The sequence below is a fragment of the Erinaceus europaeus genome, chromosome 21 (genome assembly GCF_950295315.1).
Source record: "Erinaceus europaeus chromosome 21, mEriEur2.1, whole genome shotgun sequence".
Taxonomy (NCBI): domain Eukaryota; kingdom Metazoa; phylum Chordata; class Mammalia; order Eulipotyphla; family Erinaceidae; genus Erinaceus; species Erinaceus europaeus.
The window spans coordinates 3,976,617-4,002,187 of NC_080182.1; the positions used below are offsets into that span (position 1 = coordinate 3,976,617).

Below are 25,571 nucleotides of genomic sequence, written 5' to 3' on the forward strand. Positions count from 1 at the left end.
TTTCCCCTACAGTGGGGACCAGGGGCTCAAACCCAGGTTGTAAGGTGCACTCAACCAGGTGTACCACCACCCGGCCCTGGCCCCGGCCCCGGAGGCCTGGTTTTTTCCATCCTGTGGGCAGGTCAAAAGGGGTGAATTTACAGGATTCAGCACTGGCAGCTCCCGTGGGGTGGGAGGCACAAATCCAGCAGGCTGAGAGTGTGTGAGTGTGCCCAGAGTGCGACAGGCGAGGGGTTCCCGCTGAAGCGTATCGCCTGTGAGCACCCGGGGTGCCAGGCAGGCCGGAAGCCAGCCCACACCTCCTGGGGCTTGCTGACTCGTCCCAGGAAACATGGAGACCTGGGTGCCTAGGCCAAGGTCAGGTGCTTGGGTGGCATGGTCCCTGGAAGCACTGGTGACACCTGTGCCCATTCCCCAGTGGGTGCAGGTGCCACCCCAAGGCGCTAGCTCCCCCCATACCCATGCATGGCCCCCTCCCACTGTGTCCCCGTCCCCATTAATCATGCCGAACTGACGGCATGACGGGGCTGGGACGGCGGGTGACGGAGCGGGCAATCGGCAGGCGCCCATCAGCCCATCTTATCGCGCCGGCCCAGCCGCCGCCCGAGCACGCTGCCCATTGATCGTGCTGGCTGGGGCCCGGGGGTCAGCACAGGCGGCCAGCCTGACAGCCGCATCCATCCCACCCCGACGCGTGCTGATGGCCGCGAGAGCCGAGCGGCCCGGCCATTAATCACTGTGCCTGCCGAGAGTGACGGGAGGGGCGACAGGGCTAGCAGGCAACAGCCAGCCCCACTCCTGGCCACTGCGAGGCTCCCTGCACCCAGCTGCCTTCACCCTGCCCAGGCCTGCCGTCACCCAGGGGGCCGTGGGGGTAAATGGATGCGTGGCAGGCAGTGGACACTGCTCTGGTGCTCAAGATCAAGGGGGAAGGCTGGGCTGGCCGGGACAAGGGGTGGTCACTGCTCTTCTCTGGGCATGAGAAAGACAGCACCTCTGCCCCGTCTCCTCTGTCCCTGAGCTTGGGTGGCTCCTGGCCTGACAGAAGATGGGCCCTACCCAGGCCTTTGGAACAGCAGAAGCTTCCAGGTCCCTGCAGACAGATCAGGCTCTCCTTCCCAGAGCAGGGCCTGGGGTTTCTCCACTGAAATACAGCACCATGAGCATGTCACCTCACCCAGCCTGGCCTTTCCATGTGACATGGAAATGGGCCCAAAATCAGAAGAGACCTGCCCCACCGGCACCAAAGTCCGGACAACCAAAGCCAGGGCCCCACTGCACCCCATTCCCGTTCCTCTGCCAGGGAGCCCTCTGGAGCAGGGCCCATAGGCGTCTGGGCTGAGCGGTGCCGGCTGAGTGCCCACGCTATCCCATCGGTCCACTGGCCAGGGGGCCCGAGACACAGAGGTCAGCAGGCACAAAGCCCCACGGTGCAGCTGTCGGGGACAGTTGTAAGCCGAGCAGTCACTTTCTTTGTGAACATGTCCTATTTCCTCCTTTAAAACAAAATATGCCACAGGACAGTGGCCCAAGAGGTGTGGTAGGTGTGAATGGAGGACGGAGGGGGACAAGGTGGCTTCCCCACAGGGCCAGGGAGCTGGGCTTCTCCTTGGTCACCCAGTGTGCGTGTGTGTGGGGGGGATCCAGTCACTTCTCTGACCAGCCCCCATCCTGCCTCCCTGTAATATTACCACAATTTTTCACACGGGAGCTGAAATAGTGCAAAAAATGGGGCTGCTGTAATTGTTGTTAGATTGTGTGTCAGTCTGATAAGATGTAACAAATATTTCCCTCCCCACCAGGGTCTGTTTCCCTCCTGGTAATGGATGGAGAAACTTCGCATAGTCGGCGAGGGATCGCTCGTAAAAACTTCGTCCAGAAGATTAATGTAATAACCACAGGCCTTGCTGGGAGAAACAGGAGGAAAATTACAATAACCCAAACTGGCCTGCCCATCCAGAACTATCTCCTTGGCTCTGGAATGGAGACATGGGTGGTGGGCCCGGAGAGCTGAGGGAGGGCCAGAGCAGCCCCCACCCCACCCCCTGGATAGTGGGCCAGAGCCTGCTTCCGTCTCTCTCTGTCACCCGCCTCCTCCTCTCCTCCCAGCTGGTTCTGATCTCAAAGCCCTATTGACAGCTGAATGCCAACAACCCAGCACCCAGGAGGCCCTCAAGTCTTGCCTCCCACTCCAAATCCTCAGGCTGAGATCCCGCGAGAGGCCATCAGTGTGCAATGCCCCGACCACCGCTCTATATCCGGCAGTGAAGTGCTGCTCTGGGAGGACCGGGCCTTGGCCGAGGGTGAGAATGTTCCAAGACTGCCGGGTGCTGTCGGTTCCCACTCTGTCTGGGGCTGGTCATCATGGGGTGGGGGTGGGGGTGCGGGGCAAGCTGGAGGGACACAGGAGTCACTTCCAAGAGCTCCTGTGAGCAAAACTGGACCCACTTGAGTAGTGAAACCATTAGGATAACAGGGTGGGAACCTAGAGCATGTGGCAGTTATCTATCTAGGAGCCCTCACGGAAGTGGACTTCAACTCCCCAGACTCAAGTACAGGCGAGGCACAGACACCCCCAGAGGCGGGCAGGGGGTGCAGAGGGAGAACAGAGAACAGACCCACGTGGCCTTAGCCAGGCAGTCAGGGTCACACAGCACTGGTCCCTTCCTCTGTGACCCCCACCCCCCAATGACAAGATAAACCCCACTAAGAGATAACCAAGTCTAGCTGGCCGGCACCCTTCAAATCCACCCAGGTGATTAAAAACAAAGAACGGCTAAGAAACTGTCACAGCTAAGAGGAACCCAAGGGGTAAGTGTCCCAGGGGTCACAGAGGGACAGAGTCGGGTCACTGAAAGGGTGGGAACAGAGCAGCTAGCTGGGCAATGTGCCGGCTGGGGGTGGCACACCGACACCCTGAGCCTGGGTGTGAGGGGCCTGGGGACTCCCTGCCTGTACTGGCGTCACAGGAAGTCTGAAAAGCAAAGCCTATTAGAAAAAGCTGTTTTGCTTTTGACTGAGAGACAGAGAAAGATGTCATCAAAATAACCTCTAGGAATTTACTAGAAAAACATGCCAGGCGAGGAGGGTTTCTTCAAAGCAGCCACAGGAGAACTTGGGATAATTTAAAGGAGCGTTTTCCATGCTGAGCAGGGAGGTGCCCGCGCAGGGCTGGGAGGAGGCCACCCGCCCACTCGCACACTGGCTGCTGAGGCTCACGCAGACACCCGCCAGCTCACTTCATGTACTTATCCTGCTGGTCAGCCAGGATTTTGGCGGAGGACTTGGCGTCATAAAAGAGCTCGCTGATCTCCTCCACGTGCTCTTTCTCGATGCCGTCCTTGCCGTTGATCTTGGCGAGCAAGTTGGCCGGGGTCAGCAGCTGAACCGAGTACCTGGGATGGACAGGAACCAGGGCAGTGACATGGGGCCTGGGGTGGGCTGGCTGGGGAGGGGTCTCCTGAGTGCCGTGCCGGCTGCTTCAGGTGCAGAAGTGGAGAGCTGTGACTTCTCAAAGTCAGGACTCCACCGGAGGGGCGGGGAGGGGACACAGTCCCTAGTCCTCTGTCACAGTCTAAAAGCTCCGCAACAGGAAGTGACGCACTTGGGATGGCTGTGAACTCAGGTGTAAAAGGTGCCAGGTGGGCAATGCCATGTCCAGACCAGGTCACTGAGCACAGCAGACAGGGGACACACAGCCCACGGACAGCATGGGTCCCACCCGCAGGTCTTTCAAGCGCCACCCGACCGAGAGGGACAGCCTGCGATTCTGCTTCGTCCCCAGGAGGAGAGGAAGGGCCCTGAGGGACACAGGGATGAGCTCAGGGCTGTGGAGTCAGGACTTCACAAGGAGCTTCCATGGGCAACGGGCCCGGCACCCGGTCAGGAGGGCATCCTCGTCTGTGCCCCTGCTCCCTACCTGCAGCTCAGCCACACACCAGGCCTGGGGCACAGGAGGTGGAGAGCCTGTGTGCTCAGTCAGGGCGCCTGGACCTGGGTCCGGGGAAGGCGGCTCACCTCAGCGTGGTCTTGGTGCCGATCTCGCCCAGGTGGTTCAGTGCCTCCTCGCTGATGTTGATCCCCTCTGTCTGCGCCCGGATTTTAATGATCTTGTGGAGAAGAAGGAAGGGACACAATCAGCAGGGGCTGAGCTCGAGCATCCCGTTTACAACCATGTCCCGTCTTCTCTCCTTTCATCCAAGAGTAGAAGAGGCGCGGGGCCTCAAGTGACCCCGGAGCTGCAGCCACGCACACAGGACGTGTGAGCTGTGTCCCCGGGTGTTGGCGTGTACAGTGGCCCCTCAGCTCCTTCCCACTGTCACCTCCTGACTTGGACAACTCTCCAGACCATCCGTCGGCCACTCCCAAACCCTTCCTGCTCCCACCAGGACTCCAACCCCCATATCCGGCCCGGGCACCAACTCCTCTGAGCACTCAGGCAAGAAGAGACATTTTTCCACTCTTGATAAATGCGGTAGCTAAATAAATCAACAAAAAAGTTACTTTGGGAGATTTCGCAGCCCTCATAACATCGCTGGGAGCTATCTAATCCATCAAGAGGGGGCTGGCGGCGGCGTGGCAGCCAGAGGCTGGCAAAGCTGGAGGGGCAGCAGGCTGGCGGCGGCGGCGCGGCAGTAGCACAAGTGGCACGGACTCTTGTGGGCGCTGAGTGCTGAGTGATAAGGGGCAGCCGGGATAATGATGCTGTGTGTTGTGGAGCCGAGATAACTCGAGGACTTCGAGCCTCATATAATACAGGAATTTTTCACTTTGGCAGCTTCGTAAACAAGATATCAAGAAGTCCTATTTCAACTGAAGTCATGGAAACACACCAGGGGCAGAGGCGCAGGAAGCGGCCAAGACTGAGCCCTCCAATCAAGAGGGGGACCCCAGCTGACCCTCAGGCAGGGTCCCTCAAGGCCGGGAAGTGTGGAGCCTGGTGACTCTGGGCAGGCTGCCCCGGGAAAGCCAAAGCCTACGGAATTGAGTCAGGGGGTAGCTGGTGAGCAAGGCTTCCATTCTGTCCAGAAAGACGAGGGACTCAGGTTCTGTATGAAAAACCAGGCTTCTACCAGCCGGCAACTGGTTCAGACATATCACACCGTTCAAGTCCAACTCATCTGCTCAGCCAGTGGGTGACCTCTGGTCAGGACCCCTGGGCAAAGTCAAAATGCAGCTGAGCGAAGGGAAGTGACTAGACGAGACCAAGGAGGACAGGAAAAGGAGTGCGGATGGGGACTCCAACCCCAGAGCTGTGAGGTTAGAAATGGAAGGGGCATGCTTCTCACTTAGCTGGAGACTAAAGAAGTCTCGGGTTTCTGCCAAGAGTGACCCCCCAGGGAGAAGCCAGTGTTCCCCTGGCCCCACGCACAGCCCACTTGAAGTTGGGCTTCAGCAATGTCACGCACAGCCACTCTGCTCTCACTCTGCCCATCAGGCCAGAACAATCCCAAGAGCTCCTGCCTCAGACTGCTGGGAAATGGACAGTGCATAAATCAGATCTTGAATCATTTAATAACCCGCAGGGAGGGTTTATGAGGGTGTCGGCGCTGATGGCAGGGTACACTTCGTTCGCTGTGTGAAAAAGCCTAGTCCAGGCCAGGTGGTGGGGCACCAGTTCAGCATACTTATTACCATTGTGCAAGGACTCGGGTTTAAGTCCCCAATCCCCACTGCAGGGGTCACACCTCGTGAGCAGCAAAGCAGGTATGTAGATGTCTATCTTTCTCTCTCCCCATCTCCCACCTTCCCCCCATTTCTCTCTGTCCTATAAAAAAAGAAAAGGAGGGAGTTGGGCGGTAACGCAGTGGGTTAAGTACACGTGGCACAAAGCACAAGGATCGGGTTTGAGCCCCCGGCTCCCCACCTGCAGGGAAGTCGCTTCACAGGCGGTGAAGCAGGTCTGCAGGTGTCTGTCTTTCTCTCTCCCTCTCTGTCTCCCCCCCCCCCATTTATCTCTGTCCTATCCAACAACGACGACATCAATAACTACAACAACAATAAAAAACAAGGGCAACAAAAGGGAAAATAAATGTATTTTAAAAAAAATTTTTAAAAAAGAAAAAGCGCAGGGACCAGTATTAAGGATCCCGGTTCAAGCCCCCGGCTCCCCACCTGCAGGGGAGTCGCTTCACAGGCGGTGAAGCAGGTCTGCGGGTGTCTGTCTTTCTCTCCCTCTGTCTTCCCCTCCTCTCTCCCATTTCTCTCTGTCCTATCCAACAACAACGACATCAATAACAACAACAATAATAACTACAACAACAATAAAAAACAAGGGCAACAAAAGGGAAAATAAATACAAAAAAAAAAAGCTAGGCCAGGCCCCAGCCGACATGCTAATGGTAAGTCTGGCTCCTGAACGAGCAAGGAAGTGATGCCCCTGCTTATAGAGGAAGCTAGAGGCCGCTCCTCCTGGCCGAGCCCAGTCCAGAACCAGCCCTGGAGCAGGTGGACACAGAACACTGCAGAGAGGCAGGAGACTGCAGGCTCCCGGCCACATGGAGAAAGCACAGAGAACTGGCTGAGAGGGGTTCGACTCTGCCCCTGGCTCTCGGCCCGTGACACCCCATACTCCTGAGCTTCCTGTCAACCTCGGTGCTACCTTTGGTTGCGGGGTGAGGGGTGGAGGAGTTCTGGTGGTGACCCGCCTGGTTGAGTGCACACATTGCAGTGTGCACACCTGGGTTCAACCTCCCTAGTCCCCACTGCAGGGGGAGCTTCACAAGTGGGGAAACTGGGCTGCAGGTATCTTGTCTCTCTCCCTCTTAATCTCCCTCTCCATTTCTCTGCCTCTACCCTATGTATTTTTTTTTCTTTTCTTTTCTTTTCTTTTCTTTTTTTTTCCCTATCAGAGCACTGCTCGGCTCTGGCTTATGGTGGTGCAGGGGATTGAACCAGGGACTCTGGAGCCTCAGGCATGAAAATCTCTTTGCATAACCATTATGCTATCTCCCCAGCCCTATATACATATATGTATATGTATATTTTCAAGTGGCAGCAGGGCCCCCAAGGGATATCTGCAAATTGGCTAGAATAGTGCCAAGACCACAGTGGTAGTCCTGGGTCACTGGCACCTTGTCAGCATGATAACCTTGGGGGAAGGGGGCGACAGACTGTCCGTGAGCAGAGGTGAATCACAGACGTGCACCAAACTGCTCCGGTCACTCAGCCCCACAGTGCTCTGACAGAGCACACGGGGCCTCCTTGCCTCTCCTGCAGGACACATGGGGCTCCTGGCCAGGGGAGGCCAGAGAAGGGACCAGTTTCCCCTTGGTTTTGGCTCCTACTCAATAGATGCCTTGGCTGTGACCCACCATTCATCCAAGAGCAAGAGACCATTATCTAGTGACAAGACCCCCAGCCATTGACACTATCTGCTGAATAACACACACAGCCACTTCTGTGAACTCTGACTGGTCGGTACTCAGTCAACACTCTTATGAAAGGGGAATGCCTGGTCCCCGGCACCTCCGACGCTCTTGGGTGCCGGGTAGTCGGGACTGTGGGCAGGGCCAGGCTGGATGATCCTGGGAGCTGCTGGGTTGTGCCCAGGAAAGAGCATCCCGACTGAGACATTTCTAGAAGGTGAGAGGCTGGCTGCATGGCAGTTAAGAAGATGGGATTCTGGATCACACAGCCTGCATTCTGGTAGTGACCTACTAGCCACTGACAAGCTTTATGAACCTGGGAAAATTAGTCAAGTCTGAGCCTGGGTGTCCTCATCACTATGAATGGCAGTAATGACAGCTCGCTGGCTCACATACAGTGTCACCAGTGAGCCGATCATGAGCTCAGCATGATGTCACACAAGACGGCGCTGTGCTCTGGCTACAGGAGAAGGTTGGGTCCCCGGGTCAGGGGCTGAGTTCTGTGCTCAGCTACAGCAGGCCTGCCGGGGGGCCTGGTGGGACAGTGTGGCAGATACCAGGCAGAAGGCTGTGAGGCTCAATGACACTCTGGCCACGTCTGAGTGGTCCCTTCATCAAGCCACCGGGCCAGGGACCCGAAGCTCCAGAGCACTGTGACTTGCCCCAGGCCAGCGGTGGGAGGGCGAGTGGGAGCCAGGGCTGCTGGTGGCTGCCTTTCTGATGGGCCCTAGGGAACGCTGGGAGAGAAGGGGAGGGAGGCTGACCTGTTTCATTTCCTGCGGCGTGTACAGCATGGTCCGGATAATCATCACTCGGTCCAGAAGGTCGAGGGGGATGCCATGCGGCGAGGTGATGTCCTCGGTACCCCTGCAAGGGTCAGAAAGCTTCCATAACCTGGGCTTCTCTGGGGCTGGAAGTGTGGCCGGGGCACCCCGTGGCTCGGCGGCTAGTTCACACCCCGAGTCAGGTCACAGCCTCAGAGTAAACAGGCTGCACGGGGCATCTAAAACCAACTCCATGATTTCTGCATGTGAGAACACTCTCGCAGACAGGGGTCAAACTCTACACTGGTATTTCTACACAACTTTCTCCCACCCACCCCCTTTTGTTGTATTACTTCAATCTTAATAATCCATCAAGTACTGTACTTACACCCAAGTTGCTAGGCATGTAGGCAGCTTCCAACTGTTGTGATTATTACTATTTATTTACCTATCTATCTATCTATCTATCTATCTATCTACCTACCTACCTATTTTTGCAGAACTGGGTCCTCACACATGCACAACTTCACCACTCCTGGACTGGGTTTTCACTCAGAGAGAAAGACGGGAAAGGGCAAGGGCGAGTTATCTCGGCACCAGAGCTTCCCCCCTTGCCAGGCTACCTCCCATGTGGTGCTGGGGCTGGAAGCTAGGCCACGCACCTACCAGGTGAGCTAGCTCTCGGGCTCATTGCTTTTATTACTAATGATGCAACTGTATGTGCCAGTCACACACACCTTCTCAGCCATTCTCACAGAGCCTAACAAGCCTGGATATCTATGTGAATGAATGAATGAATGAACTAACAAACCCCTGGAACCCAGAGGAGCCATCACCCAAAGGCACAGGGAAGCTTTATAAGCAGTGGTGCAGTAGCATTTCTCCTTCTCTTTCTGGCCTTCCCCTACCTCTCTGTCTCTAACTGAAATTAAAAGGAGAGGAAAAATAAAGAGAGTCCTCAGGAAGCAATAGAATTGAGCAGACAGACTTATTCCAAAACCCCAGCAGGCAAAAAACAAATAAAATATTTTTTACGTTGAGAAGTGAAAAAAAAAAAAATTCAGGCAGGGGAGACAGCATAATGGTTATGCAAACAGACTCTCATGCCTGAGGCTCCAAAGTTCCAGGTTCAATCCCCCACACCACCATAAGCTAGAGCTAAGCAGTGCTCTGTCAAAAATAATAATAATAAATTTTTAAAAAGAAGAGTTCTTAGCAACTATTAGATGGTTTCACTCTGTAGAATCTAGACCTGAAACACATGAAGTTGCAAAAAACAAACAAAGATCAGAAGTAAAACAAACTGTCTCTTAAGACTTTGTGAGAACTATGGCGGTTATGGCAAGGGGCAGGGAGTGGAACACAGAACATGGTGGTGGATATAGTGTAGAACTGCATACTGCAATCTTTTTTAATTAATTCCTTTATTTATTAGAGAAAGACGTGGGGGGGGGATGCCTGCAGCACTGTTTCACCACTCATGGGGCTTACAGCCAGGGCCTTGCGCACGGTAGGCACTGTGTCACCTCAGTATGCCCTGTAATTGCACAATCTTGTGAACCACTGTGAATCATAACAAATAAATACATAAAATTCCATTCAGAAGTAAAAGTTCTAACTTCAGAGACCCAGGAAGGAGGTGGAATGGCGCGAGAGCATCTGACCTGTGAACAAAATGTCCCCAGTTCAATCACTGTTGTCGCTTGTGCCAGAGTGACACTCTGATTTTCTCTCTTCCATTAATCAACAATCATTGTTTAGGGTATTGGGCAGTGGTGCGCCCGGTTAAGGGCATACATTACCATGCAGAAGGAACCAGGTAGAAGCCCCCCACCCCACCTACAGGGGGGAAGCTTCACAAGTGGTGAGGGAGCTCCACGGGTGTCTCTCCCCCTCCCTACCTCCCCACCCCTCAACTTCTCACTGTGTTAATACAATAAAGTAGAAGGGGGGGGTGTGGGGAAGGTTGCTGGGAGTAGTGGTTTCTAAGCTCGAGATAATAGGCTGCTGCCAATTTAAAAAAAAATCTTTTAAAAAATTTTTTATATTTATTTATTTATTTATTTTCCCTTTTGTTGCCCTTGTTTTTTTTTTTTTTTTTTTTTCCCTCCTCCAGGGTTATTGCTGGGCTCGGTGCCTGCACCATGAATCCACCGCTCCTGGAGGCCATTTTTTCCCCCTTTTGTTGCCCTTGTTGTAGCTTCGTTGTGGCTATTATTATTGCCCTTGTTGACGCAATTAGTTGTTGGATAGGACAGAGAGAAATGGAGAGAGGAGGGGAAGACAGAGAAGGGGAGAGAAAGATAGACACCTGCAGACCTGCTTCACCGCCTGTGAAGTGACTCCCCTGCAGGTGGGGAGCCGGGGGCTCGAACCGGGATCCTTACGCCGGTCCCTGCGCTTTGCCACATGCGCTTAACCCACTGCGCCACCGCCCGACCCCCGCCCTTGTTTTTTATTGTTGTAGTTATTGTTGTTATTGATGTCGTCATTGTTAGATAGGACAGAGATAAATGGGGGGGAGACAGAGAGGGGGAGAGAAAGACAGACACCTGCAGACCTGCTTCACTGCCTGTGAAGCGACTCCCCTGCAGGTGGGGAGCCGGGGGATCGAACCGAGATCCTTAACGCTGGTCCTTGCGCTTTGCGCCACGTGCGCTTAACCGCGCTGCGCTACCTCCCGACCCCTCTTTTTCTTTTTTAAAGAAAATGTCTTAGCTTTGTGTTCACAGAACTAATAAAGACTTAAGCCAAAATAATCTGGTAAGAACTGCCAGGCACCTTTCAGGAATTAGAGACAATATCTCTCTGAAATTGTTCTGTAGTCAAACTTCAGAAGCAGCGTTCCCTGTAATGGCAGCAGCCTTTCCCCAATGACAGGAAGTGCAGTAGGAAACACCTTTTCGGAAAGGTGAAAGCTACCGCCCCTACATCCAACACACCCTGGCTCATCAGGCACCAGAATGCTATCAAGAAAGCCATTTGATTTTTTTGATGAGGTAACCATGACAGTTCAATGGTGAAAAGAATATTCTCTTCAACAAACGCACCTGGGACATTTGGGTTTCGTGTGTAAAAGAACGAAGCTAGACAGACAGACCCAACAAAAGTGAACCTGGGGAGAACGCTCTTCACCCACTAGCAAGAACAGGATCAAAGCAGCAAGTGTTGGTTTAGGATGAAGAGAAACTGGGACCTCCAGACGTTGCTGAGAAGATGGTCCAGCAGCTCCTTGGAAGGTCTGAATATAGCTGCTATTGCATCCAGGATTCTACTCCTAAGTCTGAACCCAAGGAAACTCGGCAGCTCCGTCTCCACAGGAAGGGTACACAAATGTCACAGCAAGACAGACAAGACTGCAAGATAACAAGTTAAGGGGTCGGGCAGTGGCGCAGCGGGTTAAGTGCAGGTGGCGCAAAGCGCAAGGACCGACGTAAGGACCGCGATTCGAGCCCCCGGTTCCCCACCTGCAGGGGAGTCGCTTCACAGGCGGTGAAGTAGGTCTACAGGTGTCTTTCCCTCCTCTCTCCATTTCCCTGTCCTGTCCAACAACGACAACAACAATAATAACTACAACAATAAAACAACAAGACCAACAAAAGGGAATTAAAAAAAAAAAAAGATAGTGATTTAAGCAACCCAACGCCCATCGACTGATGACTGGATAAACTTAAAGTGCTATTAAATATTCCGTTCTTTGGAACCCTATTCAGTCTGAAAACAAAAGAACTGGTGTGTGTTCCAGCATGGATGAATCTTGAACACATGAAACTACGTGAAAGAAGTAAGGCACAAAGAAGCACAGATTACACAGTGCCATTTATAGGAGATGTCCCGAAAAGACAAAGGCACTCGGAGACAGGAAGCCGACAAATGGCTGCCAGGCTGCGGGGAGGGCTGCCAGGGCACAACCAGGCAGGGCTGGGAACACACTGCTGACAAGCCCAGGGCTTCTCCTTGGGGTGATGAAAGTGTTCTAGCGTTGACTGTGTCGAGGGTTATACAACTTCGTGAATATACGGAAAACCACAAAACTTTGTTTCAGATGGATGAGTTGTATTGTGTGCGGATTAGAGTTCTAAAAAGCTGATGTGGAAAAGTGCCCCTCGGAGAGTTTTCTGCCAGGTTGCACTGAAGAGACCCATGTTGTCTAAGGCTTGACACGACTCCAGTGTGAAGCAAAGTGACTCTGTAGAAATGCTGCAAAGACTTCCTGATCCCAGGCATTTGTACCCACAAGAAAAGAGAGCCTTGCCCAGCTTCTAGAGCTGGGTCAAGACTGCCTGAAGGGAAGGCCCTTGAGAGTAGCATGGGAGGCAGAAGGCTTGGATGAGGCAACGATAAGAATCTAGGTCAGGCACTCTGTCTGGAGTGGCTGCCATGTTGTGATGAGTGAGCGAAAGTCCCTCCACGATGGCTTCATGCACCACCACTGTCAGAGCTACCTCACTGGCACCATGGGGCCACTCTGGATAACGATGTAGAAGGTGGCCCACAGGTCACCTCTCTATGTGAGTCTGGAGTTAGTGCCTCAGATATGGCCAAAGTGGTCCCGATGTTCTAGAAAAGTCACCACTCACATGCTCCTCAAGTCTTGTTGAGAGCCTGGGGCCTGAAGCTCCACACTCACTCCACATCCCTTCCCCAGCCTGGGTCAAAGCTGTGTGATCTTAGACAAGTCCCCATCACTGGGGAGCAAAGTTCCCACTTGAGCAGCAATCCCCCTGCCTCTTCAGCGAAGGCGACAGCATTAGTGTCCTCGGGCAGCGAACGAGGCCCTCAGCACCGCTCCTGCTGCCCTACGCCACACTTCCCCGCTGGGGCTGAATAGCAGGACCCTCCGGAGCACACGCTCCAGCTGCCGTCTGCACCCAAACTCACTCTGAGGCTCCTCCCTCCCTTGGGCGGCTGAAGTTCGACCACTGGGAGCAGACACGTCTCTACTCCTCTCTTGATCAACTCAGTCTGCACAGGGCTGTGGCCATGCCTCTCGCTCGAGTCGCAAGCTGGCCAGAGCACTGGCCCCGCAGCGCAGGTGCTGAGGCCAAAGCCACCTTCTCCACACACCTTTCTCCTGAGTGAGATGAAACGGAGAAGGGACTCTGAGAACAAAAGCATCTCCCTCACGCCAGAAGGTGCTGGGCTCGGGGGGCATCTGCTGGGCTGGGGTCCGGCCACCGTGAAGAGAGGGAGGCCACTGACAGGACTCCCCAGCAGGGGGCGCCATCTCTCCAGCCTGAGCAATTTCACCAGCAAAGCTCACCAGGTCGCAGGTCCGGTTTGGGGAAGGGACCTGGGTAGCCATGCTGAACTGGACCATGCCGCCTGCTCTCCAAGATGCCAGAAAGCACTTGACCTGGTTTTCTCCGGATTCAGGGGTGACAAGATGCTGCTGGAGGAACTCAGATCCTGCATGCGAATCCCAAATCTGTGCAAGTGACTAGGTGAGGGGCCCTTAAAGGACCTGCCCAGAGCAGCAGAACAGAGTCCAGACCACCTCACTGGAGAAACAGCTCTTCTTCCGTATGCCAGGCTCCTGGGTACAGACTCCCATCAGAACAGAACAAGCCTGGGTGGGTCAATGGCTTTGGTTTCAAACTCAGTTTGGCTCCAGTCCTTAAGGTCTGGATTCCAGCCACCGTGCCTCCAGGAACACACAGCCTCTGGGACGACCACCCACCCTGCTGCAGACTTGAGAAGGTGTCTTGCCTCCATCTATACACCCAGCTCTGCTGAGGCCAGACCCTGACATTCAAACCAGAGCCCCTCAGGAAACCTGAGGCAGAAAACTGCCAGTGTGGGGACACTGACACAGAGGCACTGGAAGTAGAGAACGGGGTGTCCTTTGGGGCTGAGCAGCCTGGAGAGGATGATTAAGGAGAAAAGTAAGTCAAGAAAGATGGCCCCCCACAAACACAGGCTCCTCCACCCTAAGCACTGGGGCTTTCGTGGCAGGGTGTGCACTGCATTTGACTTCCTGAAGTTCACACCTGCCCCTTTTCTTTCTTCTTCTTCTCTTTTTAAATCTATTGATTTACTAGAGAGGGAGGGAGTACAAGAACACCAGAACATCTCTCTGGCTCATGCAATACCGGGGAATCAAACTTAGGACCTCAAACTTGACAAGTCAACACTTTTCTCCACTGAATCACCACCCAGGCCACATCACACCTGCCCCTTTCAAAGGCAGAGCTAAAAGAAGTGGCTAAGATCCGCTCGGCCTCGTCAAAAAAATGAATACTACCTCCCACCCAGAGCCACTGCGAAGCCAGTTCAGCCCATCTGCCCTTCTGGCTTACTCCTACTCAACAGCCAAATCCGACTGCGCTGGACCCCGGAGACAACGTGGGCAGACCTCGTCTACAGTGGCGGGCGGCCCCGCTGCCTCTGATAACCGGGACTGAACGGGGCTGAGAGACGGGAACTTCCTCTAAATCAACGTAGCGACCCTTTACTCCCACGCTCACGCCTGGCGTGACGGGTCCCCCGTGACCCGGGGGAAGAAACCACCCCGACTGAAGGGGGAGAGCCCGGTGGCCCTACCTGATGACACAGTTGCCGCGGTTGGATGCAAAGATGACAATGGGGGCGATGGAAGACTCCAGGGCGCGGTGCAGGTAGGTAAAGCACTCGATGTCCAGCATGTGGACCTCGTCAACGAACAGCACCCCCGGCACCAGCTCGGCGACGCCCTGGTCGATGTACTTGTTCACCACCTTGTTGATCTCCCCTCGGAGCTTGTCTGCAAGGCGGCAAGCGGCGAGGTCAGTGCAGGGGAGGGAGGCAGCACCTGGGCCCTTCTCCCCCGCTCCAGCGTGATCCAAACCCAAGGCGGGAGCCTGGCCTAGGGGCAGGCCCTGTTGCCGGCTTGGCTTTCGTTCTGCCATCTGAAAATGGAGGTGACCACACTCACAGGGTAAGGTGGGAACCTTGTCACGCACGGGGCCCAGGTTCGAGCCCCTGCACCACATGGAAATGTCAAAGCACCAGGGGCAGCCCCAGTACTGTCCGATCCTTCCCATTCTCCCTCCGAGTGGTCAAAACTGTACAAGCATGAGGCCCAGCTCCCACAATAAAAAAAGTTCGTGAATGGCTCTAAAAGGAGGTACTTGGCAATCTGCATGCATGGCAGGTGCCCTCCTAAAGGGTCGCACCAGACTGCCAGGCCTCAACCCTCACACCCACAGATAGCTTCCTGCCAGCTCCCAGAGACTTCGGGGTTTGGGTGCGCTGATGAAATGAGTTTTCATATGCAAATCTCCCCTGTCCAGCCTCAGTAATGACCCTTTCTTTGGGCCCCGTGTGACAAAGCTCAGTTAATTAACTTTCAATCAAATACCTAGATGAAGGCTGGGGTACGGGGGGTGGGAGGAGGTTCAGAGTCCTCTGGAGGAGGGAACCCATGAGGAATGAAAGGTTCTGATGAAAGGCCTAATTTCCCGGCTCCAAGCAGGACAAGCCTCTCCGAGGTGACACAGCCCTGAGGTCGCAGCGCACAACGCCTGGCTGTCACGGGCAGCAGAAGGGAGCTGCAGGCTCTCACACACAGGGCAGAGGGCCTGGTGCAGCTCCTGCCTCCCAGGCCACGAAGCGGGGATGGTCAGAAGAGGAGGCATGGTCAGAGCCAGGTGAAAAGACAGAAATGGCTCTCAGTGACATGGCGCTCATGGAGAAGTCACAGGTCACTCCATCAGCTAAAAGTTTACAGAAAGCAGAGGCCTTCATGTTTACATGGCTACAGGTGGTAATTAGGCAAAAGAGGGAGGGGCTGGGTGGAAGCACCCCTGGTTGAATGCACATATCACAACGCACAAGCCCCCGACCTGCTTTGCGAGTGGTGAAGCAGGGCTGCAGGTGTCTCCCTCTCCCTATTTCTGGCTGTCTCTATCCAATAAAAAAAAATTACAAATTTAAAAAAAGAAAAAGAGGGACACACCAGTCAGAAAGACTGGGGCAAACTGAGGCCCACAGTCTCTCTCTCTCTACCAGGTTCTGGGGAGAAAGCGGAAGGCTGAGCGGGAAGCCGCCCACAGGCCACAGAGGAGGGCACAGTGCCAGGGACAGAGGAACCTACTGTGTGTGCTATGGCAGAAGCCACCCTGCAGAGTCACGGTGACAACCCACATTCCTAGGCCTCACAGGGCCAGAGCACACAGCGCCTTTAGGGCAATCTAAATGCAGCCTGAGCCGTGAGGCCTCTCTTTGGGCTCGGGGTGTCAGGAGCCCTCCCGCCAGCTCCACGGGCGACTCTGACCTGTGATCTCTGTCTTCTTTGGCTTCATCAGTTGGCCCATCATGGACAGGATGTCTTGCCCCCCCTGCAAGAGAGAAGACTTCTAAAGCAGCTACAGAATCCTCAGTAACCCCTCTCAACTCGCCACAGGCCACGAGGAGTGGAGACCCTACAGCCTTTCCCTGGGAGGCTTGAGGAGTTTCCTAAAACACAGATCAGTGTTTAAGAGCTTTGCAAGGCTCAAACAAAATCCATCCACGCAAATGTCAGTGATGGAGTCTGCCACCACCACCCTCTCCAACTCAGCCTTCTTTCAATCCCATCAGTCAGCCCCACAAAAGGGTAAGTGCCCCACCAAAAACCCAAGCTCTTCTATAACTCAACGATCTGGCATATTCTAGTCCATCTGCCAGGAATAGCATTCTCTTTCCTGGGAAGCTCCCAACTACTCAGTTAAGTTCAGGCTAAGTGTTTCGGGGGTGGGGGGGACCTGGCTCACTGGAGGGTGGAGAGATTGCCACAGGGAAGTCTGAGGGTGTCCCCAACTATGGGTCCACATCCCCAGCCACTAGACACAGTGTCACATTCACTGAGTCCTGCCCCACCACTCGCCCAAGCAGAAGGAGGCAAATAAATGTATTCTCAAAACAACCCCGCCAGGTGGCAACTAAGAGCAAACTCACGATCAGAGAACCTCACGTCACGGACAACCTAGAGACCCAAAGTCATTTGGGAGCTAAGCTCATCGACGTCAGAGAGACGATTCCTGTGCAGCTCTCAGCTCAACACACTATCCAAGGCCTCCCGGGAGGCTGCCTGGGGACAACCTTTTGGACAGGGGACTTGCTGGCCCAAGATGGCATCTTTTGGCCAAAGCTCTAAGAGCCAGATACACCCAAGAGTCAACATTCAAGTCACATAAGCCTTTTCTCCCTGATAAAAAGACGGAACCTTAAGATGAAGAGGAAATGAAACAGAAACATCCCCAGCAAAGGAAAAGGTAGATTTTTTTTTCTTTTTTTGCCACCAGGGTTACCAATGGAGCTCTGTGCTGGTACTATGAATCTACTGCTCCCAGGGGCCATCCCCTCCCTATTTTTACTTGACAGAACAGAGAGAAATTGAGAGAGGAGGGGAGATAGACAGAAAGGGGAAGAGAAAGACAGACACCGGCAGACCTGCTTCACCACTCATGGAGCATTCCTCCATGAGTGCATGAGTCCTGCAGGTGGGGAGTGGGGGCTCAAACCCAGCTCCTCGCACACAGTGTGCTTAACCAGGAACGCCACCACCTGGACCCCCAAAGCTGGGGTTTTTCAATCACACTTTTCCAGCAAAGTCATAAATCTGTGATATATTTCTGTCACACTAGTCAGGGCAGGAGTACCCACCCAGTTTCTACTCAGCCTGAGGAGCAGAAAGTTACCATCCCAAGTTTTAAAAAAGGAAAGAAAGAAAAGAAGAAATGGAAAGAGAGAAAGGAAGGGAGGGAGGGAGGGAGGGAGGGAGGGAGGGAGGGAGGAACAAAGAGGGGAGGGGGAAGGAGGAGGAGGGGGTGGAAAATAGAAGAGGCTGGGGACCTGTCAAGCAGAGGACAGACACAGCCTGGTCGGTTCTCTGGAATCCTGCACAGGGCTCGGAAGGCCCCTGCCCTCCTGCCATTAACACCCAGAGCCTCCCAGGCGTGAGCCGCTGCTGGAGAGAAGCCACGGAGAAGCTGGCGAGCTCAGGGCCGGGCCGGGCTGAGAGACAATGCACATGTAATCATCTGTGACTGGAGCATTTGAATCGGAACAAAGGAGCCCCTGGTAGCTCATGTCCATGTTAATTGCTGAACATTTCAGACAGAAAAGACTCGGCTGCCCCCCAGAAACGGCAGCAAGGCTCTGGCAATTCATTTCCGGAGTCTCCCAGCAGGGAGAAGCGGCTCCGTGCCGCCAGCCCCGCCGCGGCAGTACCTGGGGCCGCGCGTTGGCCACGTCCAAGTCGTGCAGGGTCACGTCCTGGATGATTTCTTTCTTCTTGTGCACGTCTCCCTTCGGTAAGGGGACATACTCTTCGGCTTCGAGGTCGAATTCTGTGGCGTAGGTATCGCACCTGCCCTGGCGCTGCAGAGAGAGCAACCTGAGTGGCCGGGTCCCCGTGTGGCACGGGGCACAGCGAGATAAAAGGCTACCTGACAAAGTCTGAATGTGCCCGCTCCCCTGCTGCCAGGAAAGGGGCTATCAGCTCATCATGGGCTCCAAAACCCAGGTCCAGAACACTTGATACTTTCTCCAAGAGTCTTTCCTCCCTTTCTTCTGACTGTATGCGACCCCAATAAAGGGCAAACCCAGCAGATTAGCTGGAGACGGAGGCAGCTGTTGAGACTCCTTTGTAGGTGGGTGATTTATTCTATGATATGAAGTATTATGCTCATCCATTAAGCACTGCACAGGACACTGGGAATCAGATAGGAGAAGAATGCCAACTAATGCGGCATTCCTTTCCACATGCATATATCTTGGGAAGAAAATACCAAAGAGATGAAAGGAAGATTAAATACACTGCACATTTCAATTGGAAAAGGACTACACTTGTTTCGCTTCCCCACCCGGCACTCCCCCTCTAAACAGGCCTGAGTGTTTCTCTCACAGGCTGTTTGCTTTAATAGGGAGGTTAAGGATGGAGATAAAGGGAAAGTGAACTTTCTTAGACATCAAGGGCCAACCGCTGACCTCCTGTCAGCATGGCTACAGACACCAGCCCCTCCCGCGCACCCCGGCTCTGGCAAGAGCGCCCTTACTGGCCCAGAAGCCTCTTGGGGCAAATCAGGCATGGCCTTACCTTCACAGCCCCGCTGTTGGCTTCAATGTAAATCACATCTCCAGCCTCCACACGCTCTTTTTGTAGACTTTCAAAAATGCTGGGATCCAACTGAAAAGGCCGACAACAACAAGCAAATGAGAGACCTGTGTGACACACTCATTTCTAACTTACTGTGAGGCACCCTTCCAGGACAGACTAGAGGTGGCTAGGACTGCTGGAGAAGAGTGTCTGTCTGTCTGTCTGTCTTAAAGACAAAGTGGGCAGGCCAGGCACGAGAGGAGCACAAGTGCGACCCTGTTCTCCTCCTTCCCTACGCCCCAGGTGGAGAAAAAGGAAAGATGGCCCTGCTGCTCCTAGATGAGAGCTAGTCTCTCGGGGGGACCAGAGGCCCTAAGCCCCCCACTCCTGGGACCAGTCCCTGTTTTGGTCCTTCGCTGTCTCCAGCTGGATGGAGGAGGGACTTTCTGTAATGAAGTGCCTGCTTGAAACTTCTCCCTCTCACAGTCGGCATTTTGCAGATTCTGGCCGAGGCTCTCTGGGTCTCTGCTCCCTTCCTGGTCTAGGTGTGATGTATATGTGTAAGATGCAAAGAGAAGCCCACGCCAGACCCTCGCCCGGCCTTTTGCTCTGCATCCCACTGTTTGCTCCCCTGGGTCTGCCGCTGACACCACCAGCCAAGGAGATGAGCACACGTTGGGGGCTGTCCACCCTTCTCCACGTCACCCACTGTCAGGCTGCCCTGGCGCTCGCTGTCTTGGGGTGGCATCTTTTGTAAGCACTACAGTCAGTGTGCAGAAATAAGTTTCTCTCGGCTAAACTTCAAGGAGAGCTCTGTTGCAAAATTGTGGTTATGGTGGGGGGACAAAAAACTTGGGCTTTTGTCTCATACAAAATCAAAGAGGAAAAAAAAAAAAAACCTTCTTTCTTGGTGAAAGCAGACAGACACAGAAGAACACAGTGTATGATTCCACTTAGAAGAAATGTCCAGAAAAGGCAGATCTGCAGAAAGAAAGGAGCTCAGTGGCCTCCAGGGGCAGTGGGTGGCAGTGGGGGCTATTATACATGGGAGTGGGTTTTCTTTCTGGGGTGATGAAAATGTTCCCAAATTGAATTGTGGGGGCGACTGTACAACTCAGTAAATAGACTGAAACTTGACTGTACACTGTACTTAAAAGTCTCTTTCAATAAAGCTGGTACAGACAACAACCACAGGCAGAAACTGGGAGCTCAGACCCACCGGGTAGGGCCTGGGGACACCGAGCATGAGGGACAGTAGGTGACAGGCCCATCATGATGACTGAGGACACGACCACCACGTCTCTGAGTTCTGCCTGTTCAAACACCTGCAAACAGGCTCGCAGTAGCCGGCAGCACTCATTTCAGAAGAGAACAAATCCACCATTATGCTATTTTCTTAAAGAAACTGTGCAAAGTAGCCTAGTGGGGAGCTGGAATTTAAGCTGCATCCCTTTATTTTATCTACCAAGTGTTAGAGGGTATACTTTTATTTTTTTTCCTGAAGCATTTTTTACATCGGTTAATTTCACAAACGAATTGACTGAAGATGTAATTACTGGGAAGGTGGCAGATCCTGCTAAGAAATCTAATTAATAGAGAATGGGCGGGATGGGGTGGGGGTGGGGGGGGTTAAAAGATATTTGCAGAAGCAAGTCCCTGAGACGGAAACCCTGTTAGGAGAAAGAAAAATGGCCCTTTGAGAAAAGTGGCATTTTTATGATCTCTATAAAGCAGTGACCAAGAATCCACCTTACAGAATCAAAGAACCATAAAAATCACAGAGAGGGGTAGAGATGGAAAAATTACATGGCCAATCTAACACACATCATGAGTGGGCAAACAGAGGCCCAGAGGGTTCACCTGATTTCCCAAAGGTACCACAGCAAGATGGAGGCAGACAGTGTGGCAATTAGAACTAGAGCACATGCTGCCACTTAGCGAGCTGCATGATCCTACGAAAACTCCTTCATCTACGGATTTATTTAGATTTATTTTGTGGCCGGGGAGGTAGGTAGCACATTGGCTAAGGTGCTGGACTCTCAAATATGAGGTCCTGAGTTCAATCTCGGGCACTGCATATGCCAGAGTAATTAATGCTCGGCTTTCCTCTCCCCACTTTCACAAACACATGCTTTTAAAATACTGATTTATGGGAGTCGGGCGATAGCGCAGTGGGTTAAGCGCACGTGGCACAAAGCGCAAGGACCGGCTTAAGGATCCTGGTTCGAGCCCCCGGCTCCCCACCTGCAGGGGCGTCACTTCACAGGCGGTGAAGCAGGTCTGCAGGTGTCTGTCTTTCTCTCCCCCTCTCTGTCTTCCTCTCCTCTCTCCATTTCTCTCTGTCCTATCCAACAACTACATCATCATCAACAACAATAATAACTACAACAACAATAAAAACAACAAGGGCAACAAAAAGGAAATAAATAAATATTTAAAAAATTAAAATAAATAAATAAATAAAATACTGATTTATTCATGGCATATGAAAGAGAGAGCATTTCACATGAGGCAAACAGAGAAGCCAGAGTAATTCTCTGGAACATCCAGTGTCAGGGTTCAAACTGAAAGCTCATGCCTGCCTGAAAGTCTGACGCTCTGTCAGCTGAGCTATTTCTCCTGACGGCTCCACTTCTCTATGGCTCTCACAACAGCACACGCAGCACCAAACCCGAAGCAAGAGCAGGACCCTTTTAATAGCTCTGTGAGCGAGGCCGGTTGGTTGAGTTCCCTCCCGACAGGCGGGACAGTAGGAAGTCACTTGCCCGAGGGCCATGCTGCTAACAGCAGCAGAGCCCTTTCCTGATTACAAAGCCATGCTCTCCCCCAGGGTCCCTGCCACCCACATATGCTCAGGGCTTACAGGACAGGGTACCTGAGGAAGGTCATCCAGGGTCTACCCTGGGCCACGATGGCCTCTCCCGCAGACCCAGCCTGACTCAAGTCACTACAGGTACTGAGGTACTAAAAGGGCTTTGCAGTGGGCTGTTTGGCTACGCGGCTCATAACTGACTGCCCAGTACTGCTTCTGACTGTGAACAGAGCACTGATCACCAGAAAAGAAGAGCTCAGGTTCAAAGAGAGGGTCGGCGGCCAGCACCCATGCTCAGCAGAGAAGCAGATACAGAAGCCAGACCTTCCACCTTCTGCACCCCACAATGGCCCTGGGTCCATGCTCCCAGAGGGATAGAGAACAGGGAAGCTATCAGGGGAGGGGGTTGGATGTGGAGCTCTGGGAGTGGGCAATGTGTAGAAATGTACCCCTCTTATCCTATGGTCTTGTCAATGTTTCCAGTTTATAAAAAAATAAAATAAAATAACAACTCAAAAAAAAAAAAAAAAAAACACCCCAAAACCAAAGAAAGGGCGCAGGGCTGCCTTTACCACATGGTTGTCACAGGGGCTACAGGATGGCAGAGGGCAGATACTTCTTTTTATTATTATTATTATTATTATTATTTATTATTATTATTATTATTGCCTCCAGGGTTATCGCTGGGGCTCCTCGGCGCCTGCACTACAAATCCACTGCTCCTGGAGGCCATTTTTTCCCATTTTGTTGCCCTTGTTGTCACTGTTGTTATTGTTGCCACTGATACCTTTGTTGTTGGCTAGGACAGAGAGAAATGGAGAGAGGAGGGGAGACAGAGAGGGGGAGAGAAAGACAGACACCTGCAGACCTGCTTCACCACCTGTGAAGGGAGCCCCCCCGCAGGTGGGGAGCCGGGGGCTCGAACCACTTTGCGCCATGTGCGCTTAACCAGCTGCACTACTTCCCAAGCCCCTAGATACTTTCTTTAACACTCAAGACTCTCCTAGCAGCAAGTAAGAGCTGTGGATACTGAGTCCCCCTGTGCGTCAGCACTGTGCCAGGTACCGTCCTCAGGTGATATCACCACCGCCCAAAACATACAGGGAGGAGCTGGGGGACACACAGGCTCCACCACTTGCCCAAGGCCATGCAGCACCGAGGTTTCCAGACACATGCCCAGGCGGGTACTCACTTTCAGTTGTTTGGTTCCTTTGGCGGTTTTGAGTCCTATGATCACGTGACTGATGGTTTTGCCATAACCCCCCATGGGGTTCTCTGTCTCACACGGCGTCAGCTCTGTAACTTCACCTTCGTACACCTCCTTGGTCTCCTTTATCCTCAGGCCTGTCAGAGGAGGCAGATGAGCCCTGGTGAGAAGCAGAGTCCTTCCTCTCTTGCTCACATTCCCCTTACTCCTTAAAAACATTTTTTTCTAACCAGGAAACCTTCCATGTCACAAGAAATGACAAATCAATCTTACAAATGTAGGTTCAAGGGTATCACTCTGGAGAGAAAAGGACCACACACACAAGCAGACAGGGAACAGCCGGGCGGAATGCAGAAAACCAGTTGGTTCCAGCTTTTCAGAAGAACTCCCCTAGATCCAGGCAGACAAGAAATAATCCCCTGCCTCCTCCTTTTCTCCTTTCTAATTCCACCACTCCACTGCTGGTGGACTCCATTTTTTTGCCCATAGGCGGAGGGTGAGAGAAACAAGAGACACCACAGCACTGCTCCACTGCTCCGGAACCTTCCTGTACGAAGGCTGAGGGCTGAACTCAGCACTCTAATGGCACTCCACCAGGTGAGTTATCCCTCAACCCTCCTGACATGATTTTTTTCAAAACTGTCTTAGATACCGGCTACACCAAGAAAGGGAAATGTGATCAGGGTGCAGTGCCAGCCGACTTCATTACATCAGCGGCGATATGTGCCCTGGTGTCCTATACTTTTGATTTGGGTAGGAATTTTTATTTCATATTTTCACGTGGTTCTGGGGAAAAGAATTCAGCCTCACACATGTGTGAGACCACTGAGCAGCCTCCTAGACCCAGCTTTTTCATTTAGAGAGAGAAGACAGACAGAAGAGCCTGAAAACTGCCAGCAATGCGCTGCCCCACTATCCTGAGAGCTCCCAGAGTGCTGCCCATGTGGTGCTGGGGCCTGAACTCAGGGTCTGGTGCTTGGTAAGGTGTGCACTCTGCAGACTGAGCTATCTCCCGGTCCTCTAACAGTAAAATGTAAAAGTCATGAAAGAACGTACCACTCTGCTTCTGACACAGTCACGCTGAGCCGCGTGTACATGAGGTCCATGTCAACAGCTGCTGTTACCTGACCTTGCTATGGGAGACTGACGCGCTCTCAGAACTGACTTTATACAATAAGGAGGCTTGATGATCAGGGCGAGGCAGATAGCACGGTGCTTTACACAATAGAATTCCACATCTGAGGGCCCAGGGTCTCAGGTTCGACCCCTAGCACCACCATAAGCTAGAACTGAGTAGTGTTCTCGTCAAAATAAATAAAATAAAGGTTTAAAAATAGGTATAACTGGGCAGGGGTAGATAGCATAATGGTTATGCAAACAGACTCTCATGCCTGAGGCTCCAAGGTCCCAGGTTCAATCCCCTGCACCACCATAAGCCAGAGCTGAGCAGTGCTTTGGTAAAAAAAAAAAAAAAAAAAAAAAGGTATAACTACAATATACTATTAAATTTAAGATAGTCATTGACTTGGAGAAGGAAGGAAATGCAGCAAGAGGGGCGGACAGAAGGGTATACTGCGGGTGTGGGCAGTATTCTCATTCTGGATTGGGCGCTAGTTTCCCGGGTTTTCAGCGTATGATAATCCTTAAGCTACCCAGGTTCTGCGTACTTTTTGGTACATATGCCCACAATTACAAAGTCCCTCTGAAAAGAACTATTCAGGGAAACACTCCCATTTGCTTAAATGGTGAAGGGTGAGCACTGCAGACCTGCACTCAGGAAACACCGTTCTGCTGGAACCCACACCCCAGGCAACAGACATACTGTGGCCCCACAGGCCCTGGCAGTCACTGTCAGGCCACCAGCCTCAGAATCTCAGAGATCTGGGCACCGTGTCCTCTCTGTCAGTTTCAAGCTCCCAAGTGGCCCCAGCGTCTGAGCACAGAGAGAACTGCTCATCCAAGGAATGAGGAGCTCTGTCTCGGAAATGTAGAGACATGAACCGCTTCTGATGGGGGAGCCAGGGAGCCCCTGATATGGTTTGGGTGTCCTCACTATTAAGCCACCTCTGCCCTGACACGGACTGTCCTGATGACACACAGAAACAGTGACAGCAGTGTCAGATACTCCATCACTTGCCACTCTTAAATGTGGCCGTTATCTTAGCAGGGGGGAGGGGTCCCGTTTTCTCTCCAACAACTCGCTCAGGACAAAGACTCTTTCAGACACACCAGTGCAGCACAGGCTTTGCTCTCCTTCATTCGACCTGAGAGCCTACAAATGGATGTTCTAGAATCGCCCAAAGAGAGCCTGTACTCCATTTCTGCCTTGCCCAAATTTTTATTCCTGAGCACCAAGACAAAA

At 53.0% G+C, this 25,571-nt stretch overlaps 1 protein-coding gene across 1 annotated transcript in view; it reads right to left on the reverse strand.

Annotated features, from left to right (window-relative positions):
- Positions 1 to 3,036: 3,036 nt before the first annotated feature.
- The window catches only part of RUVBL1 (RuvB like AAA ATPase 1), a 37,978-nt gene continuing 15,443 nt past the window's right edge, over positions 3,037 to 25,571 (reverse strand). Inside the window, exons 4-11 of the mRNA XM_060180289.1 lie at positions 23,195 to 23,346; positions 19,191 to 19,280; positions 18,323 to 18,472; positions 16,386 to 16,449; positions 14,675 to 14,873; positions 8,132 to 8,234; positions 4,018 to 4,109; positions 3,037 to 3,395 (exon numbers count right to left, since the gene is read on the reverse strand). Of these exons, the coding sequence (XP_060036272.1) occupies positions 3,236 to 3,395; positions 4,018 to 4,109; positions 8,132 to 8,234; positions 14,675 to 14,873; positions 16,386 to 16,449; positions 18,323 to 18,472; positions 19,191 to 19,280; positions 23,195 to 23,346 (1,010 nt within the window). The 3' untranslated portion in view covers positions 3,037 to 3,235. The remainder of the gene's footprint in view (positions 3,396 to 4,017; positions 4,110 to 8,131; positions 8,235 to 14,674; positions 14,874 to 16,385; positions 16,450 to 18,322; positions 18,473 to 19,190; positions 19,281 to 23,194; positions 23,347 to 25,571) is intronic.